Source organism: Apodemus sylvaticus, chromosome 5 (assembly GCF_947179515.1).
Source record: "Apodemus sylvaticus chromosome 5, mApoSyl1.1, whole genome shotgun sequence".
Classification (NCBI taxonomy): Eukaryota; Metazoa; Chordata; class Mammalia; order Rodentia; family Muridae; genus Apodemus; species Apodemus sylvaticus.
The window spans coordinates 123,104,617-123,122,946 of NC_067476.1; the positions used below are offsets into that span (position 1 = coordinate 123,104,617).

The following is an 18,330-nucleotide window of genomic DNA, read 5'->3' on the forward strand; positions in this document are numbered from 1 at the left end:
AGTGGTCGTGGGCGCAGGGCCTAACTGGACCCTGTGTCGCCTTGGTTCCACCGCTGATGGCCCTTCAGCTGGAGCAGCCACTGCTACCGCCGCCGCCGCCGCAGCCGCCGCTGCCTGAATCCCTCGCCTAATTTCTATCTCCAGAGTGCCTTTACATTTAACTCCACCTTCAAGAAGCTAATAATGCTTGCAGAAAGGAGTCTAGCATAACTGTCTTCTGCGAGGCTCCACCCAGCAGCTAACTGAAACAGATGCAGGGACCCACAGCCAAACATCAGATGGAGCTCAGGGAATCTTACAGAAGAATTGGGGCAAGTATTGCAGGACCCCAAGAGAACAGGAACTCCACAGGAAGACCAATAGAGTCAATTAGCCTGGACCCAGGGCTCTCAGAGACTGAACCACCATTCAAAGAACATACATGGGCTGGACCGAGGCCTCCTGCATATACGTAGCAGATGTGTAGCTTGGTCTTCATGCGGGTCCCCAACATCAGGAGCTGGGGCTGTCCCTAAAACTGTTGCCTATCTGTGGATCCTATTCCTCTAAATGGGCCACCTTTGTCTGGTCTCACTACGAGAGGATGTTCCTAGCCCTGCAGAGACTTGATGTGCCAGGGTTGGGGATACCCAGTGGGAGCCTCCACCTTCTCAGAGAAGGGGTGAGAGGGTATAGGGGAAGGACTGGGTGAAGAGGGGACCAAGATATGACGTGAACAAATAAGTAAATTAATGGAAAAAAGATGCTATAACTTGTGCTGCCAGTTACCTCAAAGTCATCCTCAAGTAACTCCTTCTTTTTCATAAGCCGTTTCTTCTTCTTTTTGCTCAGATTCTGGTGCTCCACGATCTTGTCATAATTGAAGTGTTTCTTGCTGTCCTCTTCCTCATCCATTACAAGTAAAGCCATCTCAGCCTGTGGAGAGGAAAACAAACAAACAAAAACTACAAATGAATAGCTGAGCTTTCCCCAGTTGTTGTTCTGAGAATTGCTCATTCTCAATGAATGGAGCTTAGGAAGAGACCCAAGATACACAGCTTAAGTTCATTCCAGGCTGGGATGTGAGCATTAGCTACAGGGAAGGAGGGAAGAAACAGCCTTTATCCAAAAGACAGGCTTCTATTCCTGTAGAGTAACCTGATTAGCAGGCAGAAGGAATCTATCAAATACATTTCATCTTCACCTTGTTCTTTTTAATTAATGACATGAAATTTATTTTGTGATACACATTACAGTTTCCAGATGTGTACTTTAGCAATTAGGAAAATTCTTTTGCTCTTTATCCCTTGCCTTTTTCAATACTAATATACTTGCATGAGGCAGATTCAGCATTTGCTTCTGAGGCTAAGCATTCTGTTCCCACTGACCATGAGACCCCTAAGAGTCAGCTAAACAACCACCAACACTAAAGACAACACACATGCACACTCTGGAGCCTCCATGTGTCCCTGTATTGCGCGCTCACACACACACACACACACAATGTCTTATTTCTCTCCTTCCATCACTGGCACTCACACAGGACTTCCTTATAGAGCCAAGTTCTATGAGCGGATCTTTAAGTAGAGTGCTACCTATACGTAATGGATGGAGGTCAGAAAAATGCACTAAGCTGACCAGTTTAGATGGCCAGTCAAGGATCCCAAGTCACATGGGTGCTGCTGACCCTGCAGAAGTACATATGACTTTGAAGTTTTGGAATCACTGGGTTATACACAAATATCACTGGCTTTTTAATGAAGACTTAACATCTGTCCATTAAACTTACAATAATTAATAATAAAAGAGAAATTAGCATTTGGCAAGCTAACAAACTGTAGTACAGGGCAGAGTCAAATAGAATCAAAAAACATGAAAATACTACTTTTAGGTTTTAGTATGTCTCAATCATATTACAGAGTGTGAATGAGAAAATCTCTTAGTCATAAAAGCATGTAAGTTCATATTAGCTGCAGAAATATTTGGTTAAAAGGCAACATTTAAAAATTATCTGGCTAAGATATTTATGTATTTCACAATGTATTTACAAAATTCACTTGAAAAACCAGTTTTAAAATTAGAGACAATGAAAACGCACGTGAACCACATCATTTCAACTGCACATATCAACCAGCGATTAACACTCAACAATGGCCATGGTATCTACCTTTTGTTTTTCTAGTTCAGTTTCTTCCTCTGAAGATGCGCTGTCTTTTGCAGATTTCATTGATTTTTTCTTGATACCTGGTACAGCAAACCAACACAGGAAGGTTAAAAGATAGGCTCAGCAGCGAAAATTTGTTTATACTATGAACAAAACAGAAAATACCTAGAAGTAATGTCAGCAACGAATGTCAGAACTGGAAGAAGGAAAAGCACAACACAGCGAGGCCGTGGGTCTAAGCAGAGTGCACAAGCCTTCTGGGAGGCGACTCGGTGTTAAGGAAGGCACTTTTGTTGATATGGTGGCACATTTCTCTAACTCTAACACTAGGATGGCAGAGGAAGAAGGGTTTGAGTCCTAAGTATGACACATAATGAGGCTATCTCAAAACCAAAGCAAAATCCCCCAAAACCAAAAACCCACAGGTTATTCAAAAGGATGAACAATTTGCCTCATCTTAGAAACAGAGAATTGACTTATGCCCTTATCTGTAAAACAGGTGCTTTAGAAAAAAACTTTTTTTTTTTTTTTAATGTGAGTGTCTTAGTCAGGGTTTCTATTCCTGCACAAACATCATAACCAAGAAGCAAGTTGGGGAGGAAAGGGTTTATTCAGCTTACACTTCCACGTTGCAGTTCATCACTAAAGGAAGTCAGGACTGGAACTCAAGCAGGTCAGGAAGCAGGAGCTGATGCAGAGGCCATGGAGGGATGTTTCTTACTGGCTTGCTTGCCCTGGCTTGCTCAGCCTGCTCTCTTATAGAACCCAAGAGCACCAGTCCAAAGGTGGTACCACCCAAAAGGGGCCCTCACCACTTGATCACTAATTGAGAAAATGCCCCACAGGTGGATCTCATGGAGACACTTCCCCAACTGAAGCTCCTTTCTCTGTGATAACTCCAGCCTGTGTCAAGTTGACACACAAAACTAGCCAGTACAGTGGGTATGCATGTAACACATCAAACGTGAACATCAAAGGACAAATTGTGGAAATTGGTTCTTCTCTTCCATGTAGGGGTCAAACTCATGTCTTCCGTGTGACAGTAAGTGCATTTACCCTCTGAGCTATATCTTGCACATATGTGTGTGTGTACCAAATGAATGTCTGATAACCACAGAGGCCAGAAGAGGGTATCAGATCCCCTGAACTATAGTTACAGTTGAGTTGTCATTTGTGTGCTAGGAATTGATACAGAATTCTCTGCAAGAAAAGTGAGTGCTTTTAGCCACAGAGCCATCTCTTCAGTTCTAATAATAGTAGCTACCTGTAGGGTTATTCTGGGGACTCCATGGATTAGTAAACTGCAAGAATGTAGTTATTGCTTTGCTCATAGTGCTAGATGCCTACAATTATTCCCATTATTGTCTGATTATACATATTTTTCTTAAGTTTCTTAGTAGTTATGTGTGTTATGAACTTTGATTCTTTCCTTGTGTGTCAAAAGTAGATGAAGTCATGGTGATGAATATGAAAGATCAGTCTGAATGTCTGGTTAGTTTAGAATGTTTCTGCAGCTTTGGTACTCTGTGAACCATGGGACACCATATTTTGAAAAACTGCTTTTTGTTGCACTGAATAGAAATGGACAATCTTGTACTGGGAATGTAGCTCAGTTGGTAGGTGCTTGCCTAGCATGTATAACATTCTGATTTGATCCTCAACACAACATAAAAGCCAGCATGATGGTTCAACTCATGCCTGCAACTGAAGCACTCAGGGAGTGGAGGTAAAAGGTTATCCTTAGCTACACAGGGAGTTAAGAGTCAACTTGAGCTATGAGACTTCAACTCTAAACAAACAAAATCAAAAATGAACCCATGGTTTGAATGAGAAACTCATCCGTAGTCTTATGCTTTTGACTACTTGGTCTCTGGATGGTAGTGCTGTTTGAGGTTGGCTAGCTAGACATTATACTAGCAACAGGCTTTGAATGTTTGTAGTCTCACCTCACTTCTAGTTAACTGTCTCTGCTTCATGCTCATGGGTCAAGATATGTGCGCCCTCAGCTTCCTGTTCCTGCCACCATGCCAACTGCCTCCACTCTGCGATTACCGTTTCTAACCTTTTGGAACCATAAACCACACCAAACTCTTTCTTTTATTAGTTGTCTTGGACATAGTATTTTAGCACACTAGAACCGTAACTTCACACTCTCAATGTTCTCTATGGTAACAACAATTAAGATGCTGGAAAGATGGATTTGGTGGTTGAGAGGACTTGTTGACGAAGACCCCAAGTTCAGTTCCCACATGGTGGCTCACAATTACTTGAACTCCAGTTCTGGGGGATCCAAGAGGGCACATTTAAAAAAAGAAAAGAAAAAAAGTCCCTGCCCCATTTAGGTTATATGCAGGACAGCAGGAAATGAAAAATTCCCTAGTAAGTAACTAATATATCTTTTTGTTTGTTTGTTTGTTTGTTTGAGACAGGTTTTCTCTGTGTAGCCCTGGCTGTCCTGGAACTCACTCTGTAGACCAGGCTGGCCTCAAACTCAGAAATCCACCTGCCTCTGCCTCCCAAGTGCTGGGATTAAAGGCGTGCACCACCACCGCCTGACGCTAATCTATCTATCTATCTTAAGACAGTCTTGATCATGCACACCTGAACTGTCAGCATCAGGACAAGCCTGGGTACACAGTGAGATCCTGTATCAAAAACTGAACAAAGAGCCGGACAGTGGTGGCACCACTATAATAGAGGTAGTGGTGGTCTACCTTTATTAGTGTGTAGGTTCCCTGAATAACATCTTCACGATGAAAGAGAACACTGAAAGAGAACCCAGGTGATACGAATATGCTGCAATAATAAGTCTCTCTCCATTCTTTTATTTCTTGGCTATTTTTGTTTGTGCCTTTTCACTCACCAAGACATAGACCTGTGTTTGGCTATAAAGCAAAACATTTAATAATTTACCCATGGAAAATGATGTACTATAGAACAAAGACTGTAATAGAACTCTCTCTATGGACATTCTATTTTACATCACTTCTAGTGTCTGAATTGTGGAAAGCTTCTTCCAGTTTAGTTGAGTGCTTTTTATGGGACAGAGATAATAAGAAGCCCAGACATGCCTCCCAGGAGTAAAGGTGAGGTCTCAGTACTGAGAGGATGGGAATGAAAAGATCCCTTACTGACTGACTCCCTCTTTTGGGTGCAAGTGTCTACATCCAAGATCACTTGCTCTTTCTTTAGGGTGACACACTTAAGTTTTGCTTCAAAACCACAACAAAACCCAGCATTATTTTTCACCCCCCAGCTTTTTATTCATGTGAGTTCTAGCTCTGCCTCTAGTTTTTACAATATCCTTGTAGAAGAGGATTCAGATTCTATCAGATACCAACTACTCCTGGATGATCAATCACCTTCAATATATTCAACTATAAAGTGACCTGAAAATGGATCCAAGGACAGGATGCAAAAATCACTTGTATATTATAAAGTAGCACACAACCAGTATGCTGTACATATGTAACACAGCATCTGAATGAGTTAGAAAGGTATAATATAGCTGACTTTCATGGTGGTTTATCAAATACTTAAAGATGGCAAAGCAGAGATATACCCACTTTTCAAATGACCTTCAATGGACTTTTTTCTGCAAAACTAAGTTTCCTGGTTCTTACCAGGTATTTATCAATGTGTTGCCTCTGCAGAAATCAGCAGTATGTTAAAAGATATACCAGATCATGTCCTTTCTTGCTTTAGGAATTTCTATAGTCAACAATAAACTCCCAACTTTCTATCCAGCAGAAAGCTCTGCAGGTCATTTCCCATTAGATGTTCATCTTAGCACACACAGAACTCCCTCCCTGGCCATGCCCCAGCCATATGCCTTTTAGTTCATCCAACACTGTTTTTCACATTATATCCTTTTCCTTCCTGTGCAATGCTCTTCCCCTAGCACTGTATGCCCAAGGTCTCAGCTTAAATATCCTACCTCAAGGGAGCCTTCTTTGCCTATCCTACTTATAAGACATACCCACTTTATCTTTCTCTTCCTAGTTATATTCTCTGAACTAATCTATTTCTTTTAAAAGACTCATCATTACTTATATAATCCTGTTTCTATTTTTAGTACATCATTTCTAAAACCAGAATTCATGAGAAAGATTATATTATTGCTATAGCTCCAGCCTATCAGATTGCACAGCACTTATCACAATATATACTAACAACTTTTTAAAACCAAATTGAAACAATTCTTATGTAGCATTAAGAAATAAACACATTGAAAGCAAACAAATTCTACCTATACTGTTCTCCCAGAATGTTCGATACTAACATTAGAGAAAGCTTATATTTAATTTAAATGTGCTGTCTTTAAGAAACTGGCTACTGGGCTGGAGAGGTGACTCAGCAGTTAAGAGCACTGACTGCTCTTCCAGAGGTCCTAAGTTCAATTCCCAACAACCACATGGTGGCTCACAACCATCTGTAATACGATCTGATACCATCTTCTGGTATGTCTGAAGACAGCAACAGTGTATTCACATATATAAAATACATAAGAAAAGAAAAAGAAAAAAGAAAAGAGATCAGCTACCTTATGCTACTGTGTTCTGCAATCTGATCAGATTATGCATGTCAAATGAAGCACTATAGACCCAGAACAAGGAAACTTTAATGCTTCATATCTCTCCATTATAAACGTTTTTAGTCAGAGGATAAGGTTAAAATCCATCATCTGTAAGAAATGACCACACAAGCCAGGCGGTGGTGGTGCACGCCTGTAATCCCAGCACTCTGGGAGGCAGAGTCAGGCGGATTTCTGAGTTCGAGGCCAGCCTGGTCTACAGAGTGAGTTCCAGGACAGCCAGGGCTATACAGAGAAACCCTGTCTCAAAAAAACCAAATCCAAAAAAAAAAAAAAAAAAAAAAAAGAAATGACCGCACAGGAATGATAAAAAAGAAAAAAGCAGAATATGCTAGGTTTCCATTTCCAATTCCAAAGAATCTCATATCCTCTAATAGAATTTATCTAACTTAATCTCCTTTTCATCAATAAAATGTCAGTGCTAAGAGGCTATAACAACCAGGACATAATTTTAAGCAATTCTGACTTTTCCTGTTGAGAACTGTTCTGGTCCACTGGTCAGGAATGAGAAGGGAATCTTCATAAAATACTTCTCTTTACAATGTCAGCATAGAGCTGCTCAAAGAACTGCCTTTGGAAACTCACCCGTGTGGTATTAAGATGAGGGGAAGACAAAACATACAAGAGCAAGTAATAAGATGTGCAGTGGTTTCTGCAGTGACTTGCCCAAGCATGGCCTCAACCTTTATCAAACACATTCATATACATCCAAAGGTAAGAATGAAAGCATCTGAAAGCACAAGAGTTCTGTATAAACACATGGACCCAGGACTCCTTGGATACAGGAAGTCAGACATCTTAGTGTAAGAATTCGGAGAAAAAGGGAGCTGGGAGAAAAGCTGGTTGTTTTTACTACATTTAACAAGGATATATGTAAATTAAATATTAAACATATTTGTATATTTGAACAGAAAAAGGCTATTGCACTGTAATTCCATGTACACATTTAAAAAGCATATGCATGCATGACAAGTACATATCACTTTTAATTCTTCATTGCCTTTGCAGAAAGAGACCCGAAGTAGAAGTATTAGAATGCAGAGACTATTCCTCATTCAAGTAACATCATCTTTTAGAGTCCATCTAGCTAGCTATAAAGATAATTTCCAGAAAAGAGCCCTCATTAAACTGTTAAACTCATTATTATTAAAACGTCTCCTAATGAGGAAAGTGGAGAGATGGCTTAGCAGTCGCGAGTATTTGCTGCTCTTGTACGGGACCAAGGTTAGGTTCCTAACCTACATGGCAGCTCACATCCATATGTAACAGTAGTTCTGACATCTTCCTCAGACACTGCATGCATGTGGTGCACATACATTGTAGGCAAAGCAGCCATACATATGGCATGCAAATAAAGATATTCTTTTAAATTCTTTTAAAATGGCATTATTTTATATTTTCAATGTTCAGGGGACATGCTGACTCTTCACAGCGATTCCTATGACTGAACTCTAACAGGACAGAATTGGTTATAAAACATTAACGGAGCAATCCAAATTCTAGATATTTTCAGAGAATTGTTAGTCTGTATTATTTCAAGCCATGTCATTCTTTTTGTGGATTCCAACAGAAGACTACAAACACAGGCTGGCTTACCTATTTTTTTAACTTCTTCAGCAAAGTAGGGATCATTTAAATCAACATCAGGAGGAAGCTCATCGTCACTGGCTTCTTCAGTAAGGGCCTTAAGGTGAAAAACAGCAGTGATTAGCAATAACTTAAAGTCACACATGATAGGTTATTTCAAGTACTTAGAACAATATATTTTCTGGTTAAGGAAATACTTTCAATTACAAAATTTTAAAACAGAAATTGATGCTCTGTTCCCATATTCTGTTTAAAAATGATCTTGGATTGGGGACATAGCTCAGCAGTTAGAAGCCACCACTACTTTGTCATAAAGACCAGAGTTCTGATACCAGTACCCATGTCAGGTGGCTCACAACCAGCTGTAACTCCAGCTTCAATTCTGGCTTCTAAGAGCCTATTTGTGCACCTGCATATACACACATATATATGCATATACACTTATACATGGGTGGGCTTTGAGACCCTTTTCCTAGCTGCCTGGGAGACAGTTCTCGCCTGGCCTTAGCTGGATCAAGATGTAGAACTCTCAGCTCCTTCTCCAGCACCTTGTCTGCCTAGATGCTGTCATGCTTCCTGCCATTATGATAATGGACTGAACCTGACACTGTAAACTATTCCTAATTCCATGTTGTCCCAATATAAGAGCTACCTTGGTCATGGTATCTCTTACAAGGTCACAGACCGGAACAAATTAAACAAACAAACAAACAAGCAAACAAACAAACAAACAAACAAAACCAAGAAGTTTAGAGACAACCAAGATCAATGAACTCAAAAAAGATGAAAATGCCTGCATAATACCCAAGAAAACATAAACGTAAGGCAGAAATGACATAAAAACAATAGAGATTTTTAGAAAAGAAATACTGAAGAGACCTCAAGCTGAAACGAAGGTAGAATTAAAAAACTTAACACAAATAGAAAACTCAGAGAAAAGCTTTACAAATAAAATTGATAGAAAATAAGATAGAGTGTATTTTATAGATGTTCAAAAGGTTAATAGAAGAAAACTTTCAAACTAAGGAAAGATAAAACCAGATGCTCTAAGAAGCATAGCTGTCAATACCAAACAGAAGAGAACATAAGTAAAATTCCCCACATTATCATAGTTGAAACCCTTAAACATAGCAAAGAGTAGTGACAGCTCTGAGAGGAAAATCACTAGTCACATAAAAGGAAAAGTCATCAGAGTAACAGCTGATTTCACAATGGAAACTCTGAAAGCCAGAAGAGCAATGCACTCCAAATTTTACACACCATCTACCTAGACTACTGTACTCAGTAAAGTTATCTGCCGTAGTTGAAGGAGAAAGAAAAACTTCCTATGATGCAAAAAGGCTAAAGAAATTCAAGTCCAGAAAACCAAGTCTAAAGAGAATACTGGAAACAATATTCTAAATGAAGAATAAACAAAAGTCAAGAGACCCTAGAAAGAAGACAAAGCTATTATTAATGAAATAATAAATACAGTCAAGACCATAAATAACAAACTGTAGATATAACTAATGTCTTGTGCACTGTGATTGGCCAATGAGCTGAGGCAGGATTAGAAGGTGGACAACTAGCAGAGACAGAATTCTGGGAAATAGTCAGGCCTGGAGATTTGCCCTGAAAACTGAAGGACAGTCGCATGAAACTGTCCTTCAACCACATAGTGGGACTTAGAATAAAATAAATAGGTAATTATGAACTAATTGGGCAACAAGCCAAAGCTTATGGCCTAAGCATTTATTCATAAATAAATAAATAATTAAGTCTCAGAGTTGTTATTTCTAGGAACAAGGAAGTTGGGTGGAAAAATCTCATGGTTAGAGCAAACCAAACGAAAACAACAAGCAACCAACTAACTACCACCAACACAAAAATAATAAAATGATAGCAATTAACACAGGCCTTTCAATAATTTTAAATCTCAATAGCCTCAATTCTCAAATCAAAAGACACAGGCTGGGTGCATGAGTTAAGATACAAAGTCTATCTTTCTGTCATCTACAAGAAACTCAGCTTTAAAGACAGGTATCGTCTTAAAGGCAAAGGATCGGAGAAAGCATTCCAAGCCAAAGTAACAAGAAGCAAGCAGTTGTTACTATCCTATCAGCTGACAACATAGGCTTCAAACAACCAATTAAAAGAGATAAAGGGCACTTCATTTTAATCAAGGGCACAGTTAAGCAAGAAGATATTATCTTAACATATGTGTACTGAAATTGATGCACTCAACTCATGTACTATGAGAACTGAAAGCAGATTATTATCAACCTACTAACAGGCAATTTCAATACCCCATTTCCTCCAATAGACAGGTCAAGTGGACAAAAGTAGAGAAATATTAGAAATAAATGATATTATACAGCCAACAGATTTAACAAATATCTACAGAATATTCTATCCAAACACCAAATATTCTTCTCAACAGTCCACGGAAGCATTTATATAATAAACCATATCTTGTAACAGAAAACAATTCTTAACAAATTCAGAAAAATCAACTCCATGTATCCTATCTGTCCATATGAAATAAAAGCTAAAATCAATACCAAGCAAATCTCCAGTAAGTACAGAACTCATGGAGATTAAACATCTCATTACTGGGAAATGAGGGGACAAAGAAGAAACCAAAAAAGAAAAAAAAAGTTCCTGACAAAAAAAGAAAATAAAACCACAGTGCAACAAAATCTCTGGGAGTCATTAAAAGCAGCCCTGCAAGGGAGATTTCTAGCCCTGAGTGCCTACATTACAAACCTATAAAGAGTACAAAGAAATGACTTAATGATGCAACTAAAATTTTTGGAAAAAGATAACAAATTCAGTAGATGGCAAGACATAATAAAAATCAGAGTAGAAACCAGTGAAATGGAAGCAAAGAAAACAACACAAGAATCAACAAATCTGAGAGCTGGTTCTATGAGAAATAAACAAGGTTGACAGACCCTTGGCCTAACTAACCAAAAGAATGAAAGGACCCAAATTAACGAATCAAAAATAAACAGGGAAACATTACAATAGACAAATGGAATTCAGAATATTATAAGGGAATAATTAAAAAACTCATTTGCCATTAAGTTGGAAAATCTAAAAGAAATGAATGAATTTCTAAAGTCATCCAAACCATCAAAGTTAAAACAATCTAACAGACCCATAACAAATGAGAGAGAGACAGAAAGGGGGGGGGAGGAAAAGGCCCAGATGAATTTACACTTTCAAAGATCTAAGCCAATCTTTAATTTTCTTAAGATTTTAAAGAATAATAGAAACAGAGTACTTCAAATCTCCTACTACAATGCAAGCCAACGCATGCCAGTATCACGCTAACTTCAATGCCAGGGAAAGACACAACAGAAAAAGAAATTTACAGGCCTATATACTGGATGAAAATACATTTTAAAAAAGTTCTCAATAAGGGCTGGAGAGATGACTCAATGGTTGAGGGCATTGGCTGCTCTTCCAGAGGACCGAAGTTCAAATCCCAGCACTCACGTGGTAGTCTGCAACTGTCTGTAACTCCAACATCTGACACTCTCACAAAGACATGCATGAGGCAAAACACCAATACACATAAATGCAAATAAATAAATTATAAAATTCAAACAGAAAATATCTAGAAATGATTAAAAAATTTCAGAAAAATGGCAGGAACCAGAATCAGCTTACATAACTCAATTGGCTCTTCTATACACCAACAATAAACAGGCAGAGAAAAGATCTTGGACACACTCCTATCCCCAACTGATATCAGAGTAGGAAAGGCCTTTATGGCTAGGACTCCAATTGCTTAGGAATTAAGGCCAATATAAGTGACAAGTGGGACTTGATAAAACTGAAAAGCTTCTGCACGGCTAAAGAATTAATCAAATGAGTAAAGAGGAAGCCTATAGAGCAGGAGAAAATCTTTGCCAGGTATATATATATCTGACAGATGATTTATATTCAAAATAGTCAAAAAGAAATAAAAGTAGCTAAGAAATCTTAAAAAACAAAACGAAAACAAATAAACAGCCAACAACAAAAGCCCAAAACATCATCCTTATAAATTAGGGAAATGTAAATCAAAACAACTCACTTTTATTCTTCCACCAGCCAGAATGACTAAGATCAACAAAACAGCTAGAAGTGTGGAAAGGAGAACCTTATTTCCTGTTGGTGGGATTGCAGTCTGATGCAGTCACTTTGGAAATAAGTGTGGAAAAGATCTACACAATTCGTTGGTTGCTGGGTTTTTTTGAGTGTCCTTTGCTTTATAGAAACTTTGTAATTTTATGAGGTCCCATTTGTCAATTCTTGATCTTAGAGCATAAGCTATTGGTGTTCTGTTCAGGAAAATTTCCTCTGTACCCATGTCCTCAAGGGTCTTCCCCAGTTTCTTTTCTATTAGTTTCAGTGTGTCTGGTTTTATGCGGAGGTCTTTGATCCACTTGGAGTTGAGCTTAGTACAAGGAGATAAGAATGGATCGATTTGCATGCTTCTGAATGCTGACCTCCAGTTGAACCAGCACCATTTGCTGAAAAGGCTTATCTTTTTTCCACTGTTGTAGCTCCTTTGTCAAAGATCAAGTGACCATAATTGTGTAGGTTCATTTCTGGGTCTTCAATTCTATTCCAATGATCTACCTGCCTGTCACTGTGCCAATACCATGCAGTTTTTAACACTATTGCTCTGTAGTACGGCTTGAGGTTGGGGATACTGATTCCTCCAGAAGTTCTTTTACTGTTGAGAATAGTTTTAGCTATCCTGGGTCCCACAGAGGGCTAATATCCAAGATATATAAAGAACTCAAGAAGGTAGACTCCAGAGAGCCAAATAACCCAATTAAAAAATGGGGTACAGAGCTAAACAAAGAATTTTCACCTGAGGACTATCAAATGGCTGAGAAGCACCTAAAGATGTTCAACATCCTTAGTTATCAGGGAAATGCAAATCAAAACAATCCTGAGATTTCACCTTACACCAGTCAGAATAGCTAAGATCAAAAACTCAGGAGAAAACAGATGCTGGTGAGGATGTGGAGAAAGAGGAACACTCCTCTACTGCTGGTGGGATTGCAAGCTGGTACAACCACTCTGGAAATCAGTCTGGTGGTTCCTCAGAAAACTGGGCATGATACTATTGGAGGACCCCACTATACCACTCCTGGGCATATACCCAGAGGATTCCCCAGCATGTAATAAGGACACATGCTCCACTATGTTCATAGCAGCCCTATTTATAATAGCCAGAAGCTGGAAAGAACCCAGATACCCCTCAATGGAGGAATGGATACAGAAAATGTGGTATATTTACACTATGGAATACTACTCAGCTATTAAAAACAATGAATTCATGAAATTCTTAGAGAAGTGGGTGGAACTGGAGAATGTCATCCAAAGTGAGGTGATCCAATCACAAAAGAACACACATGGCATGCACTCACTGATAAGCAGATATTAGCCCAGAAGCTTGGAATACCCAAGAAACAATGCACATATCAAATGATGTCCAAGGAAGGAGAGGCCCCAGGTCCTGAGGTCCAGCAGTGTAAGGGAATATCAGGACAGGTAAGGGGGAAGGGGGTGACTGGGGAACAGGGGGAGGGAAGAGGACTTATGGGACTTTAGGGGAGGGGGATCCAGGAAAGGGGAAATCATTTGAAATCTAAATAAAGAATATATCAGTGGGACAGTGGTGGCACACACGCCCTTAATCCCAGCACTAAGGAGGCAGAGGGCAGGCGGATTTCTGAGTTCGAGGACAACCTGGTCTACAGCGTGAGTTCTAGGACAGCCAGGGCTATACAGAGAAACCCTGTCTCGAAAAACCAAAAAAAAAAAAAAAAAAAAAAAAAACAACAACAACAACAAAAAAAACCAAACAAAAAACTCCCAAAAATTGAATAAAAACAAACAAACAAACAAACAAAAAGAAATAAGTGTGGAGAATTCTCAGAAAGCTAACTACATCTGTTACATAGCTCAGCTCTACTACTTCACATATGCCCAAAGGACTCGACATCCTAGTCCACAGATACTTGCTCAGTAACATTTGCTGTTACTCTATTGACAATAGCTAGGGAATGGAAGCATTCTAAATGCTTCTCAGCTGATGAGTAACAAAAATGTGGTGACATATACACTATGGAAAAAAATTATGAACTTTGCAAATAAATAGATGGAACTAAAAAATTATGATTTTGAGTAAGAGGTAACCAGAAGCCTGTCTCCTAGATAGAACAGGGAAGCTGCACCATGAAATCTCAATAATATGGTGCCTGAACAATGACAGACCCTCATGTTGACATTCCAAAATAGATGGGTGAAATCCTACAAGACACAATGCATAGATGAAGAGCTATAGGCAATTAAAACTTTCTCACAGGGGGAGAATTTGAATTCCAAATGGCTATCTAATTAATATACACACCAGAACACAAACAGGCTAGCGGATTGCTTGTATGTATTTGCTTGTATGTATTAGTCTCATATATGTGTAAGAACAATAATGAATAAGAGGCCATGAATTTGAATGGGAAGGGGATGACATGAAAGGAGAAGAGGAAAGGGGAAAATAACAACTATACTTTAATTAAATAAGAAAAGTCTAGACTTTGTCCAATTAAAAAAAAAAAGAAAAAAAAAAAGAAAGAAAAAGAAAAAGGGCAAGGCAGTGGTGGCGCAGGCCTTTAATCACAGCACTCAGGAGGCAGACGCGGGTGGATCTTTGAGTTAAAGGCCAGCCTGGTCTATAGAGTTCCAGGACAGCTAGGGCTACACAGAGAAACCTGTCTCAAATCAACAAGAACAATAAGAAAACAACCAGGAAAAAAAAAAAGTTAAGGGAAGCCTAAAGTTTACAGAATGCTGTCTAAATTCTCTGAGTGGCTAGTGGCTACTGTAGTAATCCTATACGACTCACTTAGTGAGTCCCAGAAACCTGTATCTTCATCTCTTGTGAAATCATTCTATTAATGGCAATTAACTGGCTTCTTAAGTTTTGAAGAAAGCTCTAATAAAAAGAAGTAGCATATCAAGGAGGCAAGTCCTGTGGTTCTGACATAAGGGATGGCATTGCAGCTCTCCACTGGGGGAGAAAAGAGTCCCTGACATGTTAGGGGAGAGACCAGTAGTGGAGCCACCCAGGAGGTGCTGTGCACTGCAAAACCTGACAGGAGGGGTGAACCCAGAGAGCAGGGCTCCCACAGTGCTGACAGTTCTATTCTGTAAGAAGCAGGTTCTTTTTGTAAGGAAGATGAATACACCTTGCTATAGACAATGGATACCAAAGGGAGGTGAGAAGAGGAAGAACAGGAGCTTAACAATCATCCCCAGCTACAGGTTGAATAGTTCAGCTCTATTTTTTGTCTAATTATCAGTGAGTTTTTCAGATTTTGATGCATTTTTTAACAATATGAAAGGTAATAAAGAAACTGTCTATTTGCCTTTTAATCAGACTTGTGCAAGAGAGCCAATATCAATGTGTAGAATTCAGCTGGGTTCTCTTGTAGTAGGGGAGTAAGAGTCCATTATAGTCCTTAAAAGAAAGAAGTGACAGCAGCCAGGGTGACCTGCTCTCCCTGAAAGTAGGCTTTTCCCCTACTTTCCCACTTTACTACAATAAAAGTCTAACAATGACTTCATGGTAGATGTGTGTGCTGGCTCACACAATCCCACCCTTACGAAGAGAACCGTGGGTTATATGGTGAGAAGCACCTTCTTATAGACAGCAGTGTTCAGTAAACATCTGGTCAATTAGCATGGATACCTTCTGTTTCTTTTTCAGTCTTTTCTTCTCTTTCTTCTTCTCTAAAAATTGTTCCCAGGGGGTCAGTTTATCCTTTCCCTCCAGCTTGTTTTTGACCATCTCTTCTGCACTTTCCTTAAGACCTAGAAAAGAAACAAAATCCAAATAGTTTGTTAAAAACAGTTTATCTTCAACCAGTCAAAAGCTTATAAAAACAAAGACAGCCAACATACTTTATGTAAGTACGTCTATACAGCAGTGAATATCTGCAATATCTCAAGACCACAAAATGAAAATTAACTAACTTTGGTAAATCCTACTGTATATGGGAGATGGGGGGGGGGGGAAGAGAAGGAGGGAGGGGTGGAGGGAGGGAGACATATTGAGCCAAAGGAAATCAAATCAACAAATTTAGCAATCTGACACATAGTTATTAATGAAAAAAGTATTATTAGTCAGACACAGTGGTTATAAACTACAATCCCAGGTTAAGGAAGACTGCTGAGATTAATAAGCTCAAATGGGCTACACAACAGAATTACTGTCTCAAAACAAGTGAACAAAATTAAAAAAGAAAAAAGAAAAAAGAAACCCAACTATTTACTTAGGATCGACTTTTCTCTCTTCCTTTGTTTTGAGCCTCCAAGAGGTCATCTCACTTTCTGCCTTTTGGTGACAACTGAGTGAAGAAAAATTTTAGAACAAGTCTCAGGATACGAGTACTAACTAAGCAAAATCTCTAGTTTTTCCTGTCACCCAATGTTTCCTGAACACTACCAGTGACTAACAAAACCTGAAGACTGAACCCAGCACGTCCAGGCTGTGTAGCACGGGTGCACACGGCCCCGTCCAGGCTGTGTAGCACGGATGCACACGGCCCCGTCCAGGCTGTGTAGCACGGGTGCACACGGCCCCGGCTCCACTCCAGTCTGCATCGCTCGGCTCCTCCAATGCCACTGTCTTCACGGCTCATCTCTGAAGCTTCTGTTCTTACACTCTGCTCTTCCCTCACATATCCTTCACTCTCATTAAACCAGAACTTTACAAAAATCTTTTTGTAAAGGCAATGAGACCCTCATTTCCAGGGCTATTTGTTCATTTATAGTATTTTGAATGTATTTCGGATGATGAACCGGATCAATCACCACCTTTTCTAAAATGACCATTTTCAATCATTCCATTCACTGTTACATTTTATTCTGTTTGTATGGAGACAGAGACCCAGACTGGGCTCATCCCCAATTTACTATGTGGCCAGACAGGCCTTGAACTTGTGGTGATCCTCCTGGTCTTGCCTCCTGATCGAGTGAATTACATGTGTGTGCCACCCTGCCCAGCCATTTGCTATTTTTAAAAGATGGATTTTATGCCATATAAATATTTAAAGTTCCACCTCTACTGTGTTCTGCAAAATTTCAAACAAAAATAGATGAATAAATAAATACCATTATCTTCAAAGAAGAGAGAATAGTAGTTACATATTCAGTACTCTGGTAGAAGTGAGGCTCTTTGCCAGCTTTAGGATTTACCCCCTCCCTGCTCTACCTATGCCCTCGACTTTACCTTTGGTTTCAGTATGCAAAATGAATCAGGTAGAGACTGGATGTATACAAACCCTCCCTCTCACATGCACTTTCCCCCCTTTGAACTTCAAAATACTTAGCAGATGTTCAAATACTCAGAACTACTATGACAGGGCTTTTAGGTTAAGAGCCCCAGAGACTAGTTTGAAACAGGTGAGTGCTTATGTTCATTTCCTAGCTGTCAGGCAAAGAATCTCTACAATTCTAGGACTTATTATCATACTAAATTAAATTACACATACTCTCAAGTTTCATTTTATGACATATTGACTTGTTAGATGCCAAACCAGAAAAAACAACTGTTAATTCAAAAATGTATCTGGGGTTGGCGAGATAGCTCAGCAGTTAAGAGTACTGGTTGCTCTTTCAGAGGACCCTGGTTGGAATACCAGCACCTACATGTTGGCTCAAAACCACCTGTAACTCTAATTCAGGGGATCCAATGCCCTCCTTTGTCCTCCTTTGGTGCCAGGAATGACCCAAAGTGCATGAATATACAAGCAGACAAAACACTCGTACACATAAACTTAAATAAATTGTTAAGACACATTCTTATATGAGAACAACATTTCACATTACTAAAGGGGTTTCAAGGTGAAATGTAAATGATAGCAAGTCATATACAAGAATCGACAAATGGGACCTCATAAAACTAATAGATTGGTAAAAGATCTTTACCAATTCTGCATCCAATAGAGAGCTAATATCC

At 39.3% G+C, this 18,330-nt stretch overlaps 1 protein-coding gene across 5 annotated transcripts in view; it reads right to left on the reverse strand.

Moving 5' to 3' along the window:
• Positions 1 to 18,330, reverse strand: part of Esf1 (ESF1 nucleolar pre-rRNA processing protein homolog) — a 61,276-nt gene that overhangs the window by 9,763 nt on the left and 33,183 nt on the right. For all 5 annotated transcript variants that reach the window (XM_052183741.1, XM_052183742.1, XM_052183743.1 and 2 more), the window contains 4 exons: positions 16,060 to 16,181; positions 8,334 to 8,421; positions 2,147 to 2,223; positions 769 to 915 (listed from right to left, as the gene is read on the reverse strand). In XM_052183741.1, the coding sequence (XP_052039701.1) occupies positions 769 to 915; positions 2,147 to 2,223; positions 8,334 to 8,421; positions 16,060 to 16,181 (434 nt within the window). The remainder of the gene's footprint in view (positions 1 to 768; positions 916 to 2,146; positions 2,224 to 8,333; positions 8,422 to 16,059; positions 16,182 to 18,330) is intronic.